The sequence below is a fragment of the Podarcis vaucheri genome (genome assembly GCF_965113315.1).
Source record: "Podarcis vaucheri genome assembly, chromosome: 17".
Classification (NCBI taxonomy): Eukaryota; Metazoa; Chordata; class Lepidosauria; order Squamata; family Lacertidae; genus Podarcis; species Podarcis vaucheri.
In genome coordinates this window covers 34,861,780-34,885,362 of record NC_138755.1, presented here as the reverse complement: position 1 = coordinate 34,885,362, position 23,583 = coordinate 34,861,780, and the positions used below count along the sequence as shown (strand labels likewise).

Here is a 23,583-nt window from a genome sequence, read left to right as displayed (position 1 = left end):
TGAAATTTCAACAGCAGAGATGAAAGTCGGGAAGGGGGGGGAGGAAAGAGAGGTACAGTATCTGTAATGCTAAATTACAAAATGAGGATAACTTTAAGAAAATGTGGCAATTGAGATTCATGCCATGAGCCCCACAGAGCTGTTGGGATCTGTGTTTGGGCTGGCAGTCTCTGATGCAGCAGGAGGAGAAAGGAATAGGTGGTTGGGGAATGAGACTGAATGAGGAGGAACTGGGTCAGAGGAAGAGGGATAAGCCCCAACTTCAGCTGCTTTGAAAGGGGAGCAGGGATGGTGGTTCTCGTCCCTGACCTTCCTGCAGAGCAGAGAGCCTCAGTGGAGGCTGAGGGGGTCTTTGAGCAGATGAAGGAGGAAGGCAGAAGCGACTGCACAGGAGGGTGCAGTCTTGTCACCTAAAACCAGAAGCCACCGTCATAGGAACAGGCCCACCTATCCCAGGGGAGCACACAATCCTGCAAGGCGAGCAAGACTTGCAAGTGAGCACACCATGCCTTGTCTTTAAGAGCTTGGCGAGCAGGGCATGGAAACCTTGTTGGGACATCTTCGTTGCTTCTGTCGGATTCTGAGCTTCCTGCCCTGTTCTTGAACTTCTGCTAAGCCTGTACCATTTTTTGCTCGAATACGAGAGTCTCAGTGGGTAGGACAGGGAAATACCACCCAAAGTGTCCTCAAAAGGTGAGAACACAATTCATGACAGATACAGAAGGTGACGGGAAGCTAAAGCAGGGACTGAAGGAGGTGCATCACCCGATCAGAGCAATGATAAGCAATGGGTTTTTTGGAGGGGGGAGTTTTGGACAGAGGTGAGAAGACTGAGAGATGATAAAGGACAGCCAGAGAAAATAAGGTTACAAGAGTTCAAGGGTGAGACTGGAGGTAACAAGAGGATGGATCAGTGTGTTCACCAGGTGGGCAGAGAGGGGGTGAAAACACAGGGATCATCTATACTTTTTTTCCCATACTGGAACTGAAAACGAGCAAAACATAATGATACTTCATGGGGATTTTTGCTAATAAACAGAGCAGATTTGCCAGCCAAGTCCAAAACTCCCAACTGTGTCTTGCCCAAATAAGAATCACAGGAATTCTTATCCAGTTTCCCAGGGTGTTACCCTTCCCTTTTCTTGTCTAAGAAATGAGTTGCTGAAAGACTCACCATTTCTTGTACTGGAAACCAAGTGGTGTAATTTTACTGGTATTGTTTTGCTTTAATGTACAGTTCTCAAACTGACCTTTTCTTTTCCATTTGTGACACAATTAAACAACCTGTACTTCTTCCCAGGAGTCTTGCAAAATCGTGAAAGCAGAAGAGGTTCTTTAGTGTTTGCCATCAAGATGGCATTTGCGGCAGCAAGCATGGGAAGGCCAACCAGCCTAACAAATTTCAAATTTTGTGCGAGATTATATCCTGCATGTTAGCATTACAGAAACACAAGGGAGTTAGCAGTGTGGCAAAATGCTTACCGTGATTCCAATAGCAGGACTACTCTCTGGAAAACAGCAAATCAAGAGTGCTTCTGACACCTTACTACAATTACTAACTGAGCCATTTATCAAGTTACCTTTTAAAGATGTGAGTGTGCTCTTGAGGGAGATAATTGACACAAGCTTGGCTGTTTAGCAGTTGATTGGACAGGGGTTTAATGGTTGTCCAAGCTCTACAACATGGACGCAGTGGCCTGGTTCAGTCAGCATCCTAAACCGTGGTTTCCTTAAGCCATGGTTTGCTTAACAAACCATGAGTTGTTGCACAGATGATGACACAAGCCATAGCTTGGTTTTTTGTTGTTGCTCTAAGTGCTATTCGTTCTCCAGCTGCTCATGCCTCTTGCCTTTGAGGTTTGGTGAGCTTTGGAGGTGCGGTGGTGAAACAAACCATGATTAAGGGTGCTGTGTTCACATGTAACACCAAGCCATACTTAAAACTGACAAAGGCTTGTAAGCTGGCAGCAAGCCATGTCTTCAGATTGAGGTTCGGTGGTGGTAAGGTGCTGGGAAGGGTATCACTAGTAAGTCATGGTTTAATAAACCATGGTTTCTTGTTATGTGTGAACCAAGAAAGTATGCGCACAAGAGAGCAGGCATCAAGGACAAAGTGAATAAATAGTTTTCCGTGGTCCTCCTCCAACTGAGCAGCAGGGTTGAAATCTAGCAGCCAAAAGATTGGCTGCACATCTCTAACCTACTCTTAACACCAATTCACACAAAGAACTTGGCATCCCTTTTCAGTTATAGACAAAATTTCCCTTTCTATACCTGGAAAAGAGGTTTGTGAAATGAAAAAGCTTGTACTTTTGTAACAACCAGTCCAATAAATATTGTATTACCAAGCCTGTAAAGTCAGAAGAATGCAATTAAACTAACAGCACACTCCAGCCTCGGTCATAGACTTGACTATAAAATCTCTTTCACCTCAAAAATGATCAAATCCTGTTCTCTGATGTCACATTCAATTCAAGTATGTAACATATTTAAAGTACAGAAACCTAAATAAAAGATAGGTAGAAACTGATTTCTTCCCTTCCTGTATTTCCCTATCCCAAAAACCATTTGCTCATAAAAAAACCTGGAGCAATATGCATTTTGTTTGCACAGCTTGAGACAAAGGTTCCAGTCAAGTGTAGTTCTTGAAACAAGTGGAGTTCTTGGCACCTTTGAGGTGAGCCAAGTGTACATTACCAAACACTCCAAAGGTGCAATTCTATACCAGCCTACTCCTAAATCCCAATGAATTCAATTAGGCTTACTCTCAAGTAGGTCAGCAGCCCTCATTTGGATTCATAACCTCCTCCATTCCCCACGTTTCAGTATCAACAAATGAAAGTACATTTCCCCAGAAAATATGGAAAGTGTGCTAAAATTTTCCTTCTTCTGTTATAGTTTACAGTCAGGAGCAATGCCAAATGCACAGCGCCTCAGGGTGTGCAGGAAAATTTGGAGGAGATGGGGTGCCAGGTTTGACACTTTTGCAGAACCTAGGTGGGGGAACTGGCACAATTATATTCCTGTGCTTTCCAAAGTATATATGGCACTGCTTCTTCTCTGCTAACCAAGGCCAATGAATTAACACAAATGTGGACATTTCTAGACTAAGAGATTTCTACATGTGAATAAAGCAAAGATCTTTTTCAAAACTATAGAGCCGTATTTTTTTTGAGAGGGCCTAATCTGAGTATGAATTTGGATCTGGAAGGTGGAAAGGCTGAAGATGTACATATTGCCAATCATTATTTTTTTAATTGTTGTTCTACAGTTCCCTTTCCAAAGGGGTCGTGGCTTTAAGTGCTAAAAATAACTAAATGGTGGTCAATTACTTTCCATCTCTCACAGTGAACATTTTCCTTCTTTAAGTGTTGCCTGCGGCATATTTCAGGGTAACGCACAAAGGCGGACTCTCCCTTTCCATCGCTTAACACAAAATGGGTGATTATCTTTTGCGGAGATTACTGGCTCGTGGACCATTCATCGAGACAAAGGTTCTCTCACAACATCATTTCTCCCCCTCCATCGCAAACTAACAGTTTAGAAATTCAGAACGGTCATATCTAGAAATACAGGGCATAATTTAAATTTAATTTATTCATTCAAGTGTTCACAGATTTCAGTTTGGAGACAGAAGATGCAACCTAAGAGCTTAAAAAATAAAAATGTAGCTCTCATGCAGGGGTTTTGGTTTGTGACTGGATACAGGAGCAGCTCCCCAAATGTTGTTGGACTATAACTCCCAGCAGCCCCACTTAGCATCATGGCCAACGGCCAGGGATCATGGGAGTTGTAGTCCAACAACACCTGCAAGGTACCACATTGGCTACCCCTCTGTAGTTTCTTCTTTCTGTGGAAGTGAGTCAGTGCACAAGTGATGGGGCTGCCACAGTGCAATTGGGCACTGTGGCTCTGCCCCACCAGAAAAACCACTTCTGTCCGTCCCCCCACAATCTATAGAAAAGCAGAAATGGGCATTATTTGCAAACCTAAGTCCTTATGTGACACAACACCATTATTATCATCATGTGGAGCAAGGCTCTACCCTAAGACCAAAATGAGGGGGAAATGTCCTAGATCCAGACCTTATAGGACAGGACTTGAAGCTTGTGAGATCTCTTTTTTTGCTCCTTTTATACTAGAACTTCAAAGCGCAAATTCCACTGAAATAAGTGGTCTTACTCCTGAGTAGACATGGCTTAGGCCTGTTGGTCTCCTTAGAAGCACTGAGAACTGAGCTGGTTCAATAAAAAGCCAGAAACAGCCAGGTTTTGAAGGGGTGTGAGGATCACAGCCCAATTTGAGATGCAGGTTAGACTCAAACGGTTGCAACCGAGTAGATGGCTGATAAAATAGATACTGCACATCTTTCATTATGGCAGTTTGGGAGTAAGCCTCTCACAGGAACTAGTCTTGTTCAGGTGTGGAACGGAAGGGCATTTAGAGATAAAAACCAACGCTCCTAACTCTCCTTGCATCAAGGCTTATTCCAAAACAATTCAGAAGGTAAAAAAGGAATGGATGACGTGAGAGGCAAGAGACCATTGAAATAATGGATCAGGGAGGCCCTTGTTTCAGTATTTGTGCTTCCCTGCTCATGACACCAGCACCGCACTGTGCCATACACCTGTTGTGGCCCTTCCTTCCTTGTGGGTTTCCATTTTTAAAATCACACTGAACAGTACAATGCTCCAAAAGGAGATCTGCAGGACTGGAGGACGCCAGCGGATGAGGAGGCAGCAGCAGACGGATCCGCCACCTCTTCCAGGGAAGTCGAGATCTAACACCAAAGCAGTTTGCTCCACCCTGCTTTACTGAAAGGCTGGCTGCGCCGAGCTCACACAAAACCCATTCCTGGATTCCTTCTAAACTTTCCTCATACCAGCAACCCAGGTGGAGAGGAGGAAGGAGAGTTTTTCGTTGCTGTTACTGTTAAATACCGTATTTTTTGCTCTATAAGACTCACTTTTTCCCTCCTAAAAAGTAAGGGGGGATGTGTGTGCGTCTTATGGAGCGAATGCAGGCTGCGCAGCTATCCCAGAAGCCAGAACAGCAAGAGGGATTGCTGCTTTCACTGCGCAGTGATCCCTCTTGCTGTTTTGGCTTCTGAGATTCAGAATATTTTTTTTCTTGTTTTCCTCCTCCCAAAACTAGGTGCGTCTTGTGGTCTGGTGAGTCTTATAGAGCGAAAAATACGGTACTTTCTTGACTTCCACTAGCGTAGAGTATGAAAGTTTAACACTAGCATTCAACATGTAAACGAGCTGGGAAGCCGGTGCAGTTCTCTTGGTGTAAGAGCAAAGGTCTAGTCCTTGTTAGAAGCCCAATTCTGGACTGGATGAACTTTCTGGATGCTATTCAAAAGCAAACTCATGCAGAGTGCATGGAAGTAATCCAGCCCAGATCTTACCACAGCATGTGTTACAGTGGCCAGATACTTGATCCCTACAAACCCACAAAGGGGAAGTTGAAGTACAGATAGAAATCTGTACACGTTAAAGCGTCTCTCTTGGGTGTATGTACCGATGGACAGGGGAACTCCACTATGTGAACTCTACTATTATTCTCTCTCAAGAGAATGGAGCCTCTGACCAAAAGGTGGTGCAGACACCCAGAGGAATTCCCCACGGAAAACAAAGGACAAGCCCCATACAATCTCTGTGCAAGAGAGCCCTATTTCTCCAATTAATTGCTTCCAGTGGTTCTCATTTCTCTCTCCTAAGAACATTACCCCTTAACCACAGTCAATCTTTGACCTTCCAACTAGTCAAAGTCCTTTTATTATGACTTCCTCTTTGCCGCTGGAGATAAAATAACCCAGCAGGGCAAGTGTATAAAACAGATTCACGTAGAGAAATATAATGAAGATCTTTCCAGAGCAAGTGAAGCTTTTTTCGACACACATCTGCTTTCCCTGCCCCACCCCCTCCCCGCGTTTTTGCTTTCGTTGGAGGGAAAGAATCCCAGAGAAGTTACTGATTCATTGCTGAATCATTAGAAGCGTCCGTTTTATCTATCAGCAAAACAGTTAAAAAAAAAAAAGTTTCAGAGCCCAGTTTTGAGGCCTAACTCAAATGCTACATTTGCAGAGCATCAGCCACCGAAGACCGGAAGACAGAAAAAAGCTCTTAATAGTTTTCCATATGGTGCCTAAGAGAAGGGCTGCAGTGGTCTGGGTAAAATTGGCAGAGGAAATTGGAAAGGTGCTAGGAGACAGTTTACTATAAAGAAACGTTATGGCCTAGTGTGTATGGGAAGCACTTCCTCAGGGGCAACCCAGTTTTATTTTATGATTCTATTTATTTTATGTTGGGCTACTGCATCTCCTTAAAGGTAAAGGGTCATTAGGTCCAGTCGTGACCGACTCTGGGGTTGTGGCGCTCATCTCGCTTTATTGGCCAAGGGAGCCGGCGTACAGCTTCTGGGTCATGTGGCCAGCATGACTAAGCCACTTCTGGCAAACCAAAGCCGCGCACAGAAACACCGTTTATCTTCCCACTGGAGCAGGACCTATTTATCTACTTGCACTTTGACATGCTTTCGAACTGCTAGGTTGGCAGGAGCAGGGACCGAGCAACGGGAGCTCACCCCGTTGCGGGGATTCAAACTGCCGACCTTCTGATCGGCAAGCCCGAGGCTCTGTGGTTTAACCCACAGCACCACCCGCATCTCCTTATTTCCTCCTATTTCCTAGCTCATGTGAAGTCCTTGTTCTTCTGCTTATTGGTGTTACCCTTCATTTCCCCCTCTCAGATAAAATGGACAACGCCAGGATTCTCAAACTGTGGTGCTGCACATTCATGGCATTAAATATTCATACTGATATTTAATTGTATTTTTATTGCTTTTATTTCTTACATTACAATTTGAGTTCTATGAAATACAAAGAAGTACAATATAGAAGAAATAAAAGCAGCAATAAAAATATGATTAAACTTATCCAGCACCCACCAGCACAGTGCTTTTTGAGAACTACAACAGGTAAAAAAAAAAAAAAGCAATATGGCTAACCTGACCCAACAATGTTCCCCCCCATCCCCACGCCATACAAATAAGCCACACTGCAACCAACTGAATACAACCAACCAAACTCTGGATCCTTCAACCCCTCACAATGCCAATAAATATAAATATAAATATAAATATAAATATAAATATAAATATAAATATAAATATAAATATAAATATAGGACCTACTCGTGATGCTGACACAAATCCCCACACTAGCACTAAGCAATAGAACGACAGAACAATACCCCCATATCTCCCCCCCCATTTCTTTTCCCCTTCTCTCTGTAAGATGTCTATTGCATTAGTGTCCCATACTGAACATTAATGAACTGTGGAAAAGACCTTATGAATTGAAAGTGGAGACTCTATACAGTATGTACTTTCCCTTGTTTATTTGTTTATTTCCTAACACAAGAAAATATTCAATAAAAACTTTTTTAAAAGGCAAAAATCATTAAGTGGTCTCCCAAAACCCTCAACAATTTTCAACTGATCAGTTGGGCAGGGGGTAGTTTGGGAACTGCTAGACGACACCATGTGGGAATTCACTTCACACAAACATGAATTCACACAAACATGAAAGGGCACTCAGACTGTTCCCTACAACTGCATAAAAATTAAAATACAGAAACTGACCTCCTGGGTTTTCTTGCTGTGTTAAAGACTCTTTAGGAGACAGCGTATAGCCTTCTTATCAAGAGTTCTGCACATGTGAAGTAAGAAGCTCGTTTGAACTTTCCACAAGGAACTATTCTACATGTTACACCACAAAAGGCAGGAGACTGAGCAGGCAGAAATTCTCTTTTGGCAGCCCCTTACATAACTGGGATTGTCAGGGTACTTAAGCTGTGACAATGCAACAGATTTAAGCCTGTTATATAGATAAGCCCTGTGTTAATCAGTAATTGTGGTGGTAGTACTTTGCTACCCCCCCAAGTGATAATTTAGCACATACAGTCGTACCTTATAAGTTGAATGGAATCTGTTCCGGAAGTCTGTTCATCTTCCAAAACATTCAGAAACCAAAGCGCGGCTTCTGATTGGCTGCAGGAAGCTCCTGCAGCCAATCAGAAGTCGCGGAAGCCGCATTGGATGTTCGGCTTCCAAAAATAGTTCGCAAACCGGAACAGTCGCTTCCGGGTTTGCGACATTCTGGAGCTAAAACATTCGAGAATTAAGCTGTTTGAAAACCAAGATACAACTGTAGAGATACCAAAGCTCACTTATCTCAACCTTATTGATCTTTGGCTACTGTCAGGGAACTGTCATCAGAACAGGGGCGGGAAACAGAGGGGCAGTTGTGTTACAGGGACCTTCCGAAAATCTTGCAAAGCAGTTCTTTTTCAGGTGATGAGGAAAGCCCCACCTCCAGTGGAGAAGAGATGAAAGGACCAGAGGATGCTGCTGGGAGCCTCAGCACCGCTTCTGGCTAAGCCGGCCAGGAGGGAAGCACGCCCCTTCCGTTGCCCACCCTGTGCAGAAGTCTAAAGCGCAAAGAGGGAAGGAAAAGGATGGGCGTAACGAGACTTTTATGTTGGGGGAAGGTTCAGGAAACAAGCACTCCCAGATTCTGCTAGCGATTGAGGCAGACATGAACTTTGGGGTTCTGCACTGTAAATACCGTATTTTTTGCTCTATAAGACTCACTTTTTCCCTCCTAAAAAGTAAGGGGAAATGTGTGTGCGTCTTATGGAGCGAATGCAGGCTGTGCAGCTATCCCAGAAGCCAGAACAGCAAGAGGGATCGCTGCTTTCGCTGCGCAGCGATCCCTCTTGTTGTTCTGGCTTCTGAGATTCAGAATTTTTTTTTTCTTGTTTTCCTCCTCCAAAAACTAGGTGCGTCTTATGGACTGGTGTGTCTTACAGAGCGAAAAATACAGTAGTTTTGCACCTAAATAAAACCTGTAAAAGACAGGTCAGAGTCCTGCCTGGTTACTCGTGAGCAACCACCCTTTGCTATCTGACAGCTACCAACAAGCATGCACACAAAACATTTTTTTCTGTACCTGGATTGTTTCTTTGGAGGTGGTGGTGGTGGTGCAAATTCCTCAATTCCATTCTTGTCTTTAGGGAACTCGAAGGCAAAAGATGCTGATTTGCTCATTCCTGCAATCTTGTTGTCCTGGACAGAGTGTTCCCCCCCCTGATGGCAATCAGAAATACTTGAGGGACTGCTTGCCCCGTTCTCCGTTTCTGTCTCTGGTGTGCTTTTCAAGAATCCCTGCTCTTCTTCCTCTTCTTCCTCGATCCTGCACTGCCTGCTCCATGAGAGATTGTAGTATTTCTGCCTCCTCTCAGAGCTCAAGGCCGCCGGACCTTTGTTCGACTCCTCTGGAGAGATTTTGTTCGTATGAGGGCATATGGACGATGCGGGCTCAAAGATTGTGCTACCTGCGCCGTTCTTTGGAATGTCAAGACCCCGATGGCCGTCGCTATCACAAGTTTCTGCCACAAAAGAACTTACAGACTTTGCGAAAGGCCCCTCTCCTCTAGGCGGGCTCCCTTTGGACAATTTTGGGGGAATAGCAGGAGTCTCACCTATCCCATTTCTGCTAGTTGTTTGGGACTGAAGACCTGGATCATTTTCCACCGAGCTCATCTCGCTGCTCGCTTGCGGCATTTCTCTGTATTCGAAGAAAGGGGATGTTTTCCTAGCATCTGAATTAGAAGTGGGGCTAGGACTTGGCCACTGGACCCCCACAGCTGAGTCTGGACTGCTAAGGAAAATAGTCCGGTTGTCATCTTCTGTGTGGGCCGCCACAATGGTAATAGTCGCCGGTACCTGCGTGACAGATTCTTGGAACTCTCTTTCGCAGTCCAAGTGGAGAGGCTTCCCTCTTCGGAGGCCATCTTGTTTATCTTTACAGGGGCTATAAGCCAAGGCATCACACCTTGCATGTGTGTTGGCATTATTTAGCTGCGTCTTTTTCCTCTTCGTGCTCTCAGCATAGATAGGCTCATTTTGAGAGGCTGCTTCACAGGAAAGCTGTTGCTCTGCGGAATGGCTTGCATTTTCTATACGCCTGCCTACGGTCTGATCTGATTCTCTAACCGAAGGACAGCAATAATTTCCCTTGGGTGAACCACAGGGGCCACTGCCAGTATCTGAGGGAAATACTAATGTGCCTGTTTCGGAACATAAGTGGTTGTATACATAACTGTGTGGCAGATGCTTCTCCCCCCTTTGAAAGTCTGAATTCAAGGTTCTACTTTCCCCTTCACTGAAACTCACCTCTATGGACTCAGTTCTTGCATTTGTCACAGCCTCTGGCGCCTGAAGTTTTGAAATAGGTTTTTCATGCCACACCTCTTTGGTTTTGGTATTGTCAAACCCCTGGTGGACAGGAGCCTCTTTGCAATAGTCTGTGATGGAGCAATACTCCCCGCCTTCACTTTCTAAATCAGAAGAATTGAACATACCAGCTCTTTCTGAAAGTGATGCTTCCTCTCTTTGGTGGATGGGAGAGTATCCCACGGAGTCCACGGCAGAGCCAACACATCTGTCACTCAAAAAGGATGAATTGTGGCAGAAGCCCAGATATGGCAAGGATAACTTCTCCTTGCTGACTACTTCATTTCCATTCTCCTGTGCACCCATATCATTCAGAAATGCCACATTACTGAAGGCAACATTTCTCTCTGCGCTGCTTTCAAGACTCGAGGGACCGGCCAAAGAAGGGCCTGGAGGACTGCGCAAAGTACGATCACTTGGAGTATTCTGAATGACAGGCTTCCTTATGAAGTTGTTGCTGAATTTGTCAATACACACTCTTTGTTCTTCTCCAGATTTCATCAAGGCAAGATTTCTGGGTGGCATTCTCTTGTTGACCTGCATTGATAAACAAAAATATTATATATATGTCTGTAGAAGAAGAAGAAGAGTCTGGATTTGATATCCCGCTTTATCACTACCCAAAGGAGTCTCAAAGCGGCTAACATTCTCCTTTCCCTTCCTCCCCCACAACAAACACTCTGTGAGGTGAGAGACTTCACAGAAGTGTGACTGGCCCAAAGTCACCCAGCAGCTGCATGTGGAGGAGCGGGGAAGCAAACCCGGTTCCCCAGATTATGAGCCCACCGCTCTTCACCACTACACCACACTGGCTCTGTAATTTCTAACTTGAGATTTATAAAATTAGATTATTAACAGAACAAATCAGATCTACTGACTAGGGTGGTCCTGCTGTAATACTAAACACTGAAGAGCAGAAAGCCAAAACCCTCTGTCCAGGTATTCTAAAATAAAAAAATTATCCTCATCTTGAAGCAAGCAAGCCATGCACAGGTTTTCCATACTTTACTGTGCAAGCAGGTACAGTGATACCTCAGGTTACACACGCTCCAGGTTACATACGCTTCAGGTTACAGACTCCGCTAACCCAGAAATAGTGCTTCAGGTTAAGAACTTTGCTTCAGGATGAGAACAGAAATCGTGCTCCGGTGGCGCGGTGGCAGCGGGAGGCCCCATTAGCTAAAGTGGTGCTTCAGGTTAAGAACAGTTTCAGGTTAAGTACGGACCTCCGGAACAAATTAAGTACTTAACCTGAGGTACCACTGTACAAGTAAATTGATGCAGGCCTAATCCAGGGGCAGAAAACCTCAGGTTCAGGGGATTATTGTGGCCCCTCTCTGGCCCATGGGACTCTTGGAAGTCCATGCTCTGCTCCCAAAGTTGCACCTCTCACAAGTCCTGCTCCACACACTTCTCAACGGCCTTTGCCCAGCTGGAACGTATTCTTGAACTAGGATATATTGTTTGGCTGGGTGGAAATATATGTGTGTCTGTGTGCATTGTAAACCTCTAACTTCTGTGTGGCTGGAATAGAGAATTTTGCCTCTGGTGTTATCCACCTTTTGCCTCTGGCTTCTACTCCCCACCTGCATGCAGCCCCCAAAGGATGAGCAAGATAAAAGGTGGACTCAAAACTTTCCCCCACCCCTGCCCTAAAATGTTCATTTGGAGAAATGAAACCAAAGGAGGCCTAAAGAGCCCTGAGATCTACAGATAAATGGCAGTATAGAAATTTTAATAATAATACACATGACACTGACCAAGGTGTTAGACAGAGACAATGCAATTCTGTTTTGCATCACTTTGCATGTGTGGATGACATATTATTGATGTAAAACAAAAACACAACACTCACACCCTGTCCATGCATGTCAGAGATCCTTTCTCCCTGGTAAGATAGTTCACTACACGCTGGGAGGTGTTGCTGTTTTTTAATGTGGGTGCACATTCAAAAATATGTCCCTCTCTCATCTATTATCAGTCTATAATCTTATTCTGAATAATACAGGTGGAACTGTTCTGAGTCTAGTAAGGCCTGGTTCTTGCTAGGGTAGAAAACCCTCGCTTCAACTGATTAAACGCTCCTCTATACCAAAACAAAAGGGACGCGGGTGGTGCTGTGGGTTGAACCACAGAGCCTAGGATTTGCCAATCAGAAGGTCAGCGGTTCGAATCCCCACAACAGGGTGAGCTCCCGTTGCTCAGTCCCTGCTCCTGCCAACGTAGCATTCGAAAGCACCTCAAAGTGCAAGTAGATAAATAGGTACCACTCCAGCAGGAAGGTAAACGGCGTTTCCGTGCGCTGCTCTGGTTCGCCAGAAGCGGCTTAGTCATGCTGGCCACATGACCCAGAAGCTCCCTCGGCCAATAAAGCAAGATGAGCACCGCAACCCCAGAGTCGGTCACGACTGGACCTAATGGTCTGGGATCCCTTTACCTTTATACAAAAACAAAACAAAACACCCTCTAAGAGATGAGGCCTAGCCTTCTCCCTGAAAGGCCAGTTTCCAATACGCAGGGTATTTATTTAGTAAGTAAGTAAGTAAGCAAGCAGGACAGTTGACTCATGTGAATCCCTCCCACTTGCAATCTGCACTGTGCAGCCCACACGCAGTTTTATCATCTCAGTGAGAACTCAGCCTAAAGTGCATGTACTTAAATGGGAAAATAAGAGTGGAGAAGAGAGGGAAATGTTCATTAACGTTAGTGGTCAAACAAAAGTTACTCTGGCAAGGACATCCCCCCCCCACCAGTTCAGGGCAACTGATAATTTCCTCTCCCACTTCATGCTATAAAATGGAGCCGCTTTCTTGCTGCCCATATCTGTTATAAGCATTACAAAGGAGGAGGCGTTGTCCTCTGTGAACTGGCATCTGGTTTATTGAGAAGCAAAGTCACGGCAGTTCAAAAGCCCTGAGAGGATCCCTCCACATTAAGGGAAACCTGTGCGTTAGGAAGAACATCAAAGAGCTGTGTGGAGACTTTCTTCCCAAGAACGGCAGAAACAACAGGGCTTGTATCTGGAAAATAATTTTAACTGGTCACTTCTGATCTCGCCGAGTAGAAAAACGAGACATCCATTGTGCATCAACACACCCAGCCACCTTTACAGACTGATCCAGAATGATGTTATGGCCGCAGTTCTGTGCACACTTGTCTGAAAGAAATTCCCATTAACTCAACAGGACTTAATTCTGAGTAAACATGCACAGTGTCAACTATTCAAAGTTATGGGTTTCTTTCCTGACTTTTTCTTTCTGTGCAAATATTGCAGTAAGAGCTTAACTACACATTGAGTTAAATGTGTAATGCACAAGATTGTCAACAGGGTTGTGGGTCAATGGGAGTTTTTTGCCCACAAGTAATCACCACATGGCTGGGACACAGGTGGCGCTGTGGGTTAAACCACAGAGCCAAGGACTTGCCAATCAGAAGGTCGGCGGTTCGAGTCCCTGTGATAGGGTGAGCTCCCGTTGCTTGGTCCCTGCTCCCGCCAACCTAGCAGTTCGAAAGCACATCAAAGTGCAAGTAGATAAATAGGTACCACTCCGGTGGGAAGGTAAACAGTGTTTCCATGCGCTGCTCTGGTTCACCAGAAGCGGCTTAGTCATGCTGGCCACATGACCCGGAAGCTGTACGCCGGCTCCCTTGGCCAATAAAGTGAGATGAGCGCCGCAACCCCAGAGTCGGTCACGACTGGACCTAATGGTCTGGGGTCCCTTTACCTTTACTAATCGCCACATGGAGGAATATTCATGGGGATCATTTCTGGGGAGGAAATAGTTAAAACTCTTCTCCCCACATATGTCAGTTCCAAGTGCTACTTGATTAATCTACTGATTAAAGCTGGAAGCCTCATTTTTAATCTGAATTTAACAGTGAAAAAGGTGGTGCACAGCTTTGAACAGAGAAAAAGGGTGGCAAGTATTAACAGGCAACAATTTCATATCAAATATGACGAGTCCCTGCTTCCTGGAAAGGTGAATTTTCCAATCAGATGCTCTGACAAAGAATGCCTGAGCTACGCATCCCAGAAGTTCAAAATTACAAAGTACGCCTTCGAAAACTTCAAATAGACTTTGTAATCATGGGATCTGAAAGCATAATACATGTAGGCTCCGGAATATATTTTTCTTTCCCCTTTCAAATGTGCAGCTTTGAGGCACATTTCATTTTCTCCTGGACAAAGAGGGCTAGAGTACTGCTTTTTAAAAATGAATATAAAAAAGATACCCAGAATCTCAGCAGCAGAAGCCCTTAAGCACAAAAGCCTTTCTTCTATCCTCTCCACACTAACTGCCATGAATCATTCACGGCCTGCCTGAGTGACACATGTAGGTAACTGAACGCTGAACTCTGCTTTAACTGAATTTGATGAAATTTTGCTCATTAAAAACCAAGCCCAATTAGAAACACCAGTACTTTCAAGTTAGTGCATGAAATAAATTACTCATTCTGCCAACCTTTCTGGTCTTTTCTTTGCTTAATAAGTCTTATCTACAGTTAAGAGTTGCTGGCAAATTTTGCCTAGAGCAAAATATCAAGGCTAAGGCAGAAATGTCTGCTTGGGGAAAAGATCCAAGGCATTAAATAGGCAGCAAAAAATGATTTATTTTTTTTAAATACCAGTGACAATTCTTGATGCGTTGTGGTGGCAGCGGCTGTGTTCACACATCTCTGCCTGAAATACTTCTTACAACACACTGTAGTTTAAGAAATGACAGTAAACTCTGTAGCATTATTTACAACCTTCCCTTCAGCAGAAGAAGAGGCAGAACAGTTCAAGGCAAATTCCAGGTGGAAGTACTGATTCGTGTTCCGCTTCAATGTCTGTTTGTGGGAGACCAAGTTCGCTGAGATATCCTGCATCCTCCGTGTAGAGGACTGAGTTTAATAGAATCCCCTAGGTGGGATCCCCTAGGAACTCGCGGTGTACAAATGAGTCTATTTTCAGCCCATGCCACTTGCGCATGTGTTCACTCAGAAATCTGCCCTGTTTCTGTTTTTCAGTTCTTGTTACCACTTCTAAATACATTTAATTAATTAATTTCTCTCTCTCTCAAAATACACATTTCAAAATACTTTACTCTTTTTTTAGCCAAAAACTACATCTGAATATTGAGGAATGCGGGTGGCACCGTGGGTTAAACCACAGAGCCTAGAATTTGCCGATCAGAAGGTCGGTGGTTCGAATCCCCGCGATGGGGTGAGCTCCCGTTGCTCGGTTCCTGCTCCTGCCAACCTAGCAGTTCGAAAGCACGTCAAAGTGCAAGTAGATCAATAGGTACCGCTCCGGTGGGAAGGTAAACGGTGTTTCCGTGCACTGCTTTGGTTCACCAGAAGCGGCTTAGTCATGCTGGCCACATGACCCGGAAGCTGTACGCTGGCTCCCTTGGCCAATAAAGTGAGATGAGCGCCGCAACCCCAGAATTGGTCACGACTGGACCTAATGGTCTGGGGGCACTTTACCTTTACCTTAAGTCAGGGGTGGCTAACCTGTGGCCGTTCAGATGTTGCAGGACTCCAACTCCCAGCAGCCCCAGACAGCAAGGCTAGAGATGGGACTGGGATTTGTAGACCAATAATATTTGTAGGTTCATAGGTGAGCTCACCCTGGAGGAAGCATGCAAAGCTTTCCGGCTTTCTCTGAAACCCAAGAGGATGTTACCCACCAAGAACCTAGGAACACACCCAGAAATTCTGCAAGGGTTTCCTGTGTTACTGACAAGCAGTAAAATCTCAAGCCATTGACAACAGAACCTTCCTTTGCTAAATGAAGAAAAATTACAGGAATTGTGTCATAACAAATACCAGTACTGTTCTACGTCAAATACAATTTTTTTTTTACAACAGAAGAACCTTGTAAAACACACCCTGCCCCTTGTTAAACATTACCTGTGGGATATCGGCACTCAGGTTCCCATCCGCCCACACATCGGCAACATCCGAGTTTATCATCGTCGGTTTCACGGCAATTGTTGGCTTGGAGTAAGGCAAGGAAACTACTCCGTCATCCTCCAGAGCCGTAGGCTCAGCTTTGGCTCTGGTTCCATTCAGATCCTGCAAGAGGCCACAGCTACCTCCCAGGTCCAGGGGTGGTGCCTGCAGCTGGTGGAAGTGTCTGGGGCAGAAGCAGTTTTTGCAGGAGCCCGGCTTCCAGATGTGTTCCACAAAATCACTACACGCAGACATTTTCAAGCCCACTCGCTTCACTTCGACTGCCCTCTGCATCTTGTATGTTGAGCTTCGCTGTTCATTTTGCACTCCGTGTAGCGGCTCTTAACAATTTGTCCTGTTGTGCAACTGAGCTATCTGGAAAGAAAGAACACATCGCTGCTATTAATTTTATACATGGAAATTTGAGGAAGCTCTTTACACCATGCCACCCCTCTAAAACTTTCTGAATTTCTGCCCCTCCCCACCTTCACAAACTAAATTCTACTTTCTGGGGTGCTCAACCCCCTCAAGGAAAACCCCATAAGCAACATAGGAGAGTTTGCAAGTGCCTATTTGAATATGCCAGGCATCCTCCCCAACGTGAACGTTCAAAGATGCCTGAGCGCCTGTCATTAACACTATATGGGATTGCTGAAGGAAATGACAGCACCCACAGATGAAGTGTGGAGCTGCCCTGAGGATATGGGGATATTTCCATACATCCTGCAGTTACACACAGGTCCGTGGATCTGGCTGGCCACTGTGAAAACAGGAAGCTGGACTAGAAGGGCTTTTGGTCTGTTTCAGTCGGGCTCATCTTACGATGTGCAGATATTAAAAATAACTGTAGCATGAATGCTTCCCCCTTGGGTATTGTCACACACCCTCTCTTGCCTGGCAACAGGACTCACCTGGCTGCTCTGGCCCTAAAACAGGAACTGAGCAATTTCTTCTTTTTGCTGCTGCTTGCAGAATTCCCACACAGATAGCTCAGTTGGTAGAGCATGAGACTCTTAATCTCAGGGTCAAGGGTTCAAGCCCCATGTTGGGTGAAAGATTCCTGAACTGCAGGGGTTGGACTTGATAATCCCCGTAGTCCCATCCAAATCTACAATTCTGTAGGACTCTTAACTGCTTCTTCTCTTGATACAGTGTCAGATAGTTCACTAAATTCCAGTAATAAGTCCTGCCCCACTGTTCCCCACGCAGATACCTGCACAGGTGTCTCAGCCTATGACATGAAAAACTGCATTATGCCTTAACTAGAATGGTTGTTTGCTTACATTGCCTTTTCACAACATATATTTTACGTGACACAATCCATTCATGTTAATCAGCCAGTGTGGTGTAGTGGTTAAGAGTGGTAGGCTTGTAATCTGGTGAACCGGGTTTGCGTCTCCGCTCCTCCACACACAGCTGCTGGGTGACCTTGGGCTAGTCACACTTCTCTGAAGTCTCTCAGCCCCACTCACCTCACAGAGTGTTTGTTGTGGGGGAGGAAGGGAAAGGAGAATGTTAGCCGCTTTGAAACTCCTTTGGGTAGTGATAAAGCGGGATATAAAATCCAAACTCTTCCTCTCTAAGTCCTATTGAGTTCAGTGGGAGAACCATTAAGCACACACAGCAAAGGGTCGTGCGGCACCTTAAAGACTAACAAGTCCTCGGCATAAGCTTTCGTGGACCACAGTCCAGCAGATGCATGGAACCTAAACCTAAACTGGCATTCTTAACTATGTATATGTGTCTAACCAGTTTCCCACATTCCATCACACTCTACCATACAGGAGTATGTCCTTTATTCATAATGGAAAACCCATTACTCAAAATTCTCAAAGGAAAACCCAGGAACGGCACCCAGAGCTCTGCATGCATGGGAAATCCACTTTCCCTATGAAGCCTTTGGCCTAACCTTAGGCCAAAAAAGTACACATTACGGAGAACATAAATAAGGCTGCCACTAAAAATGGCAGCATTTTGTTGAGGTGTCTCACCCCCTCCCCCAATCACAGGCTGTAACTAGGTAAGAAATTATAGATACTAAGGAGAAAATTTACATAACATATGGCTCCTTTTTCATGTAACACATAGTCGGGGCTGCCCCAAGACATGTTGCTACCTGAATCAAAAAGCAAGGTAGTACATATCTTGTTCTACGTACAAAAGCCAACCAGACTAGCAAGTGACTCTGACTACAACACTGGTGATGGGGCAGAGAGTGGACTTGAGGGCAACAGGCGAGCTTAGGGGATACAGGGCAGACTGCATGGCACTTACAGCTTTGTCCGTTCTCCGCCACTCAGCATCTTCTGCCTGAAGTGGCCACCTCACTCTGCCTAACAGTAGAGCTGGCTCTGAATAGCAATTCCCTCAGTTTTCATGCCTGTTGCATCTTCTTTGCTTCTTACCTCTCCCAACAACAAATCTCAAGCTGGAAGACCCTTAGGGAATATTCCCAAAAAACAAGGAAAACTAAAACAGGTGTTTTGCTTCTCCACTGAGATCACTGGGACCTCCAAGCGCTTGACTTTTTCTGGACTGTGTTCAAGGTGTTCAGGCTGGTTGTGTTTTTTTTTACACATTCCACAGCTATGACCTTAACAATAAGTATCTAGAAATATACAATGCCTATTGTCCATCTGGAGATAAGTTTCATATATCTGGAGTATGAGATTCATTCTATGACCTGGTCACACCGCCTTTGCAAATATAGTGGAAAAGTAAAGAGCACATAGGAATGGGTTGGGCAGCGGAAGAAATAGTTTCAGCATGAATCAAACAGGAACTTGACAAACATACGTATCACTGTCTGCCACAAAAAGAAGCCAATTTCTCTATGGCTTAAAAAACATTGAGCAGTAACCAGATATATCACTAATGAGCACTATGACTGCTCACAAAGACACACTGTGTGTTAATCTCAACCCAGGCACTTCAAGTGTCCCTATTTTCCAAGAACAGTCCTGGATTGCAGAAGCTTTCCTGGTTTCTGATTTGATCCCGGAATGTCCCGTTTTCCCTTAGGACGTCCCTATTTTCATTGGAGAAATGTTGGAGGGTAATGGAATAGGCCATCTCCAGGGCATTTTTTCCAGCCAGAACTCACCGGAACTCAGGCCCTGCACCTCTCAGGTGGGTACCGTTGCCATTCTAAGAGAACAAGAGAGGTGTTCATGGTGTGTTTCTGCGCATCTTTTTCTACAAAAATAGCACTGGATGTGTTAAGTTGTGGGTGAGCATATCAGACAACACAGCGATTCTTCAAACAGCTCTTGTTTATTCACAGGCCAGAACTGAACTGAACTGAAGGGTTCAGCCAGCCTGCTTATATAGAGCTCCACTAGAATGCAGCAGTAACCATTTTCTGTAACTATCCAATCACTGAACGTTACTTTCAATCCCTTATTTGCATATGTGGGCCTGAGTGAAAACTATCTACAGTATCCCCCCCTGCTGGCCCAGGGTGAGAACTTCAGTACCTAACAAGATGTCCCTATTTTCATCGGAGGAATATTGGAGGGTATGTGAGCCCTGCTAGGCCTGCAAAACCTACATCACACCCAGCAGTTATGGTATGTTTTACGCAGGCAGTAGAGCAGCCATGTTGGATCAAAATGGACGACACTTTGCCATGTCTGTGTCCCTGCCGTAGCTCCTACTTGGACCTCTGTGCATGTATTTCCTACTTTACATAAGGTTCACAAAGACTCTGGCATTTAGAGTAATAGGAACAGCAGCGATGAAACCAATAGGATCACCTATTTTGTCAAACCAGTGCGGGAAGTGTGCGAAAGTTCCCTGTGTGGCAAATAACGGATACACAAAGTGTTCCCAGTTGCCCATTGCTCTCCAAAAAAGATTATGGTCATTCATAGTCTATGTGAATCTACCCACACAAATAGTAAAATTCGTGGAAAGGTTGGTGGAAAGGTCCAGCTCCCTGTTGCCATTGATGATCAATATAAAAGGTGTATTTGGTTTTTAAAAGTGGTTTCTTTCTTCTTTTTGTGAAGGGGGACAGGTAGCAAGGATGTGTCTGTTATATGGCTATTTTTCCTGCTTCTTTCTTTCTGCCCGCTATCGGCCTTGCGCCGTGTGCTTTGCCCAAGCAAAGGACCACACTACAAAGCTAGCCTACAGCCCTAAGTTCAGTACGTATGAATTTATATTGATCTAACATGCTAAGGAACAAGCCTTCAGGAAATAATATGAATTACAAAACCAGTAAATTGATTTAACTCTGCTTCCAGTCTCCCCAAAGGGAGGAGAAAGTGGGATATGATATACATAGTAATAAATATGAGGGCAGCATAAGAAACAATTATTTTAAGATTTCATTTCACCATACAAATCCTTAAACTAGGTAACAGCTACAGCAGCCCAGTGGCCAGGTCCACATGTCACTTTTAAACCATAGTTAAATTAAACTATGGTGTAAATGTAAATGCAAGCTGGTGTCCACCGCCCCTGTTGCTGCCGATGGTAGGGACCTCTGAAAACAGAGTTGTGGTTTCCTTCTACCTAAATGAGTCATGTGCTGTAACCAAGATTTATTCTTCGCTTACGGCTTGTGGTTTGGTTGGAGGTAACAAATCAAAAGTCAAGCCATGGTTTACGTCCTGGCAGCACAAGAGGAATGAAGATCAGCTGCACATTCAGATTTACACCATTGTTGTTGTTGTTGTTGTTGTTGTTGTTGTTGTTGTTGAGTCGTTTAGTCGTGTCCGACTCTTCGTGACCCCATGGACCAGAGCACACCAGGCACTCCTGTCTTCCACTGCCTCCCGCAGTTTGATCAAACTCATGCTGGTAGCTTTGAGAACACTGTCCAACCATCTCGTCCTCCGTCGTCCCCTTCTCCTTGTGCCCTCCATCTTTCCCAACATCAGGGTCTTTTCCAGGGAGTCTTCTCTTCTCATGAGGTGGCCAAAGTATTGGAGCCTCAGCTTCAGGATCTGTCCTTCCAGTGAGCACTCAGGGCTGATGTCTTTAAGAATGGATAGGGTTGGATCTTCTTGCAGTCCATGGGACTCTCAAGAGTCTCCTCCAGCACCATAATTCAAAAGCATCAATTCTTTGGCGATCAGCCTTCTTTATGGTCCAGCTCACTTCCATACATCACTACTGGGAAAACCATAGCTTTTACTATACGGACCTTTGTTGGCAAGGTGCTGTCTCTGCTTTTTCAGATTTACACCATAGTTTAGTTTAACTATGGTTTAAAATGACATGAAAACATTTTATTATTTCCTTCCTATCCATCATTCTCAATTCAAGAAATCATTGCTTTACTTACCGTACACTGTGCGGAAAATGCTTGTTTTTATTTAAGCTGATTATCCAATTTACCATATGTTGGGTGTGTTTCAGTCACAATTAAGAAAGAAAAACTTGCAATCCAGCAAATGGGAGGTACAGTCATTTGGTTGCGGTTATTTTATGAGGACCTCTAAAAATGTTCCATGTTTGCTTTTTCCAGAACCCCTCCCCCAAATTATGGCTCTTAGTTCACGGTACAGCAGTTAATTGTTTTAGATCCCTGAATGCCGCCGCCCCTAGAAGGATCAAAATTCTCTTTTCATTCTAGTAATTGGATCAGAAAGAAGAAGACAAAAGGATTATAATGGAAAATGTTAATTGCCCTCATTTTAAAAACTAGCCACACTGCTAATCAAAAAATCTGATGATGATTAATTGAAAAATGTATTGTTACTGAATGCACAAAGAAAGAGAAGGGGCAAGAAAGAAAAGAAAGGGTAATTAACATCTGTTTCAACTGAGCAATCAAACGACACAAGACAACTAAAGGATGGAGAGACAGGCAGACAGATAATTATCTATTTGGAATTAGTTCCACTCATTAGTACAATTATTCTGAAGTTAAGTGGCCTGAAGCTTGACGTCTCCAATATCTATTTGGAAATAGTTTTAAAACGTAGGCCCATCTTCTAATAATACTGCATAATTAGTTGCCAACTAGGGAGCTGAAGTCTTTGCCCTACAGGATACACAATATTTCCTTCTATATTAAGAAAATAACATACTGTATGAGTACCGCTGGATCAGGGTAAACCTAGACTCTGTGGTTTAACCCATAACGCCACCCGCATCCCTCTCTACAGTCATTGCAGACGCATTGCATTACAGAGTCTAGGACTTGCTGATCAGAAGGTTGACGGTTTGAATCCCTGTGACGGGGTGAGCTCCCGTTGCTCGGTCCCTGCTCCTGCCAACCTAGCAGTTCAAAAGCACCTCAAAGTGCAAGTAGATAAATAGGTACCACTCCGGCGGGAAGGTAAACAATGTTCCGTGCGCTGCTCCGGTTTGCCAGAAGCAGCTTAGTCATGCTGGCCACATGACCCGGAAGCTGTACGCCGGCTCCCTCGGCCAATAAAGCGAGATAAGCGCCGCAACCCCAGAGTCGGCCAGGACTGGACCTAATGGTCAGGGGTCCCTTTACCTTTACCTATCTGAAATTACAGAAAGTTAACAAATGGAAGATCAAGACAGAATGTAAACAAATGATGGTTATCAATCCGTCAAGTTTTTAATATCAGCTGTATTTGCCATAACTTCTATATTGTCCACTTCTATAACAATGGAAACAGGCAGCTGATTTTGCAAGGACCCCACGAGAAACACACCCATTTATGGAAAAATTCCCCTTCTAATCCTATTTCTCTAGCTCTATCATGTCCGACAGTTAAAAAAATTCATTTAATACAGGATTTACTGCAGCCTTGGAAATAAATCCTCAAAATGACATGCCAGCGAAAGTTGTTACCAGCCCACTCACACCCACTCCATGTTAGTCATTTGTGCCTCAAACAGAAAAAGGAACCAACTTTTGTAAAGCTTCCCTGCCTATTTGCCTGGGGGCAATTGTTACTCACCACAGGTGACCAGCTGAATAGCAAGTTACTAAGCCAGATTTATTGCTACTCGGACCATGCGTGCTGTATATCCAGTCAAATGTATTCAATTTGTCAGAAGTTGTTTCTTTTTGTTTTCGAATGTATTTCTTATCAATAAAAAAAACAACCCGGCGTGCTGAGAGCAAAAATTTTTATTTTGAAAGTGTGGGCTAGAGAAAAAACTTTCAGAACCTGGATAGCTCAGTTGGTTAGAGTGTGGTGCTGATAACACCAAGGTTGCAGGTTCGATACCCATAGGGGACAGCTTCATATTCCTGCATATTTCAATTAATTGATTGTGATTTTATGTAAACTGTGTTACTTTTATTGTTGTTAGCCGCTCTGAGCCAGGCTTTGGCTGGGGAGGGCGGGATATATATCTATATCTATATCTATATCTATCTATATCTATCTATCTATCTATCTATATTAT

General features: G+C 44.3%; 1 protein-coding gene across 6 annotated transcripts in view; it reads right to left on the bottom strand.

The window, feature by feature from the left end:
- The window catches only part of PRAG1 (PEAK1 related, kinase-activating pseudokinase 1), an 80,326-nt gene that overhangs the window by 20,400 nt on the left and 36,343 nt on the right, over window positions 1-23,583 (bottom strand). For 5 of the 6 annotated variants that reach the window (XM_082204571.1, XM_082204569.1, XM_082204568.1 and 2 more), the window contains exons 2-3: window positions 16,198-16,614; window positions 9,017-10,839 (exon numbers count right to left, since the gene is read on the bottom strand). In XM_082204571.1, the coding sequence (XP_082060697.1) occupies window positions 9,017-10,839; window positions 16,198-16,533 (2,159 nt within the window). In that variant the 5' untranslated portion in view covers window positions 16,534-16,614. Of the gene's footprint in view, window positions 1-9,016; window positions 10,840-16,197; window positions 16,615-22,280; window positions 22,303-23,583 lie in introns of those variants that run through there. The other variant, XM_082204573.1, reaches the window with a different exon arrangement.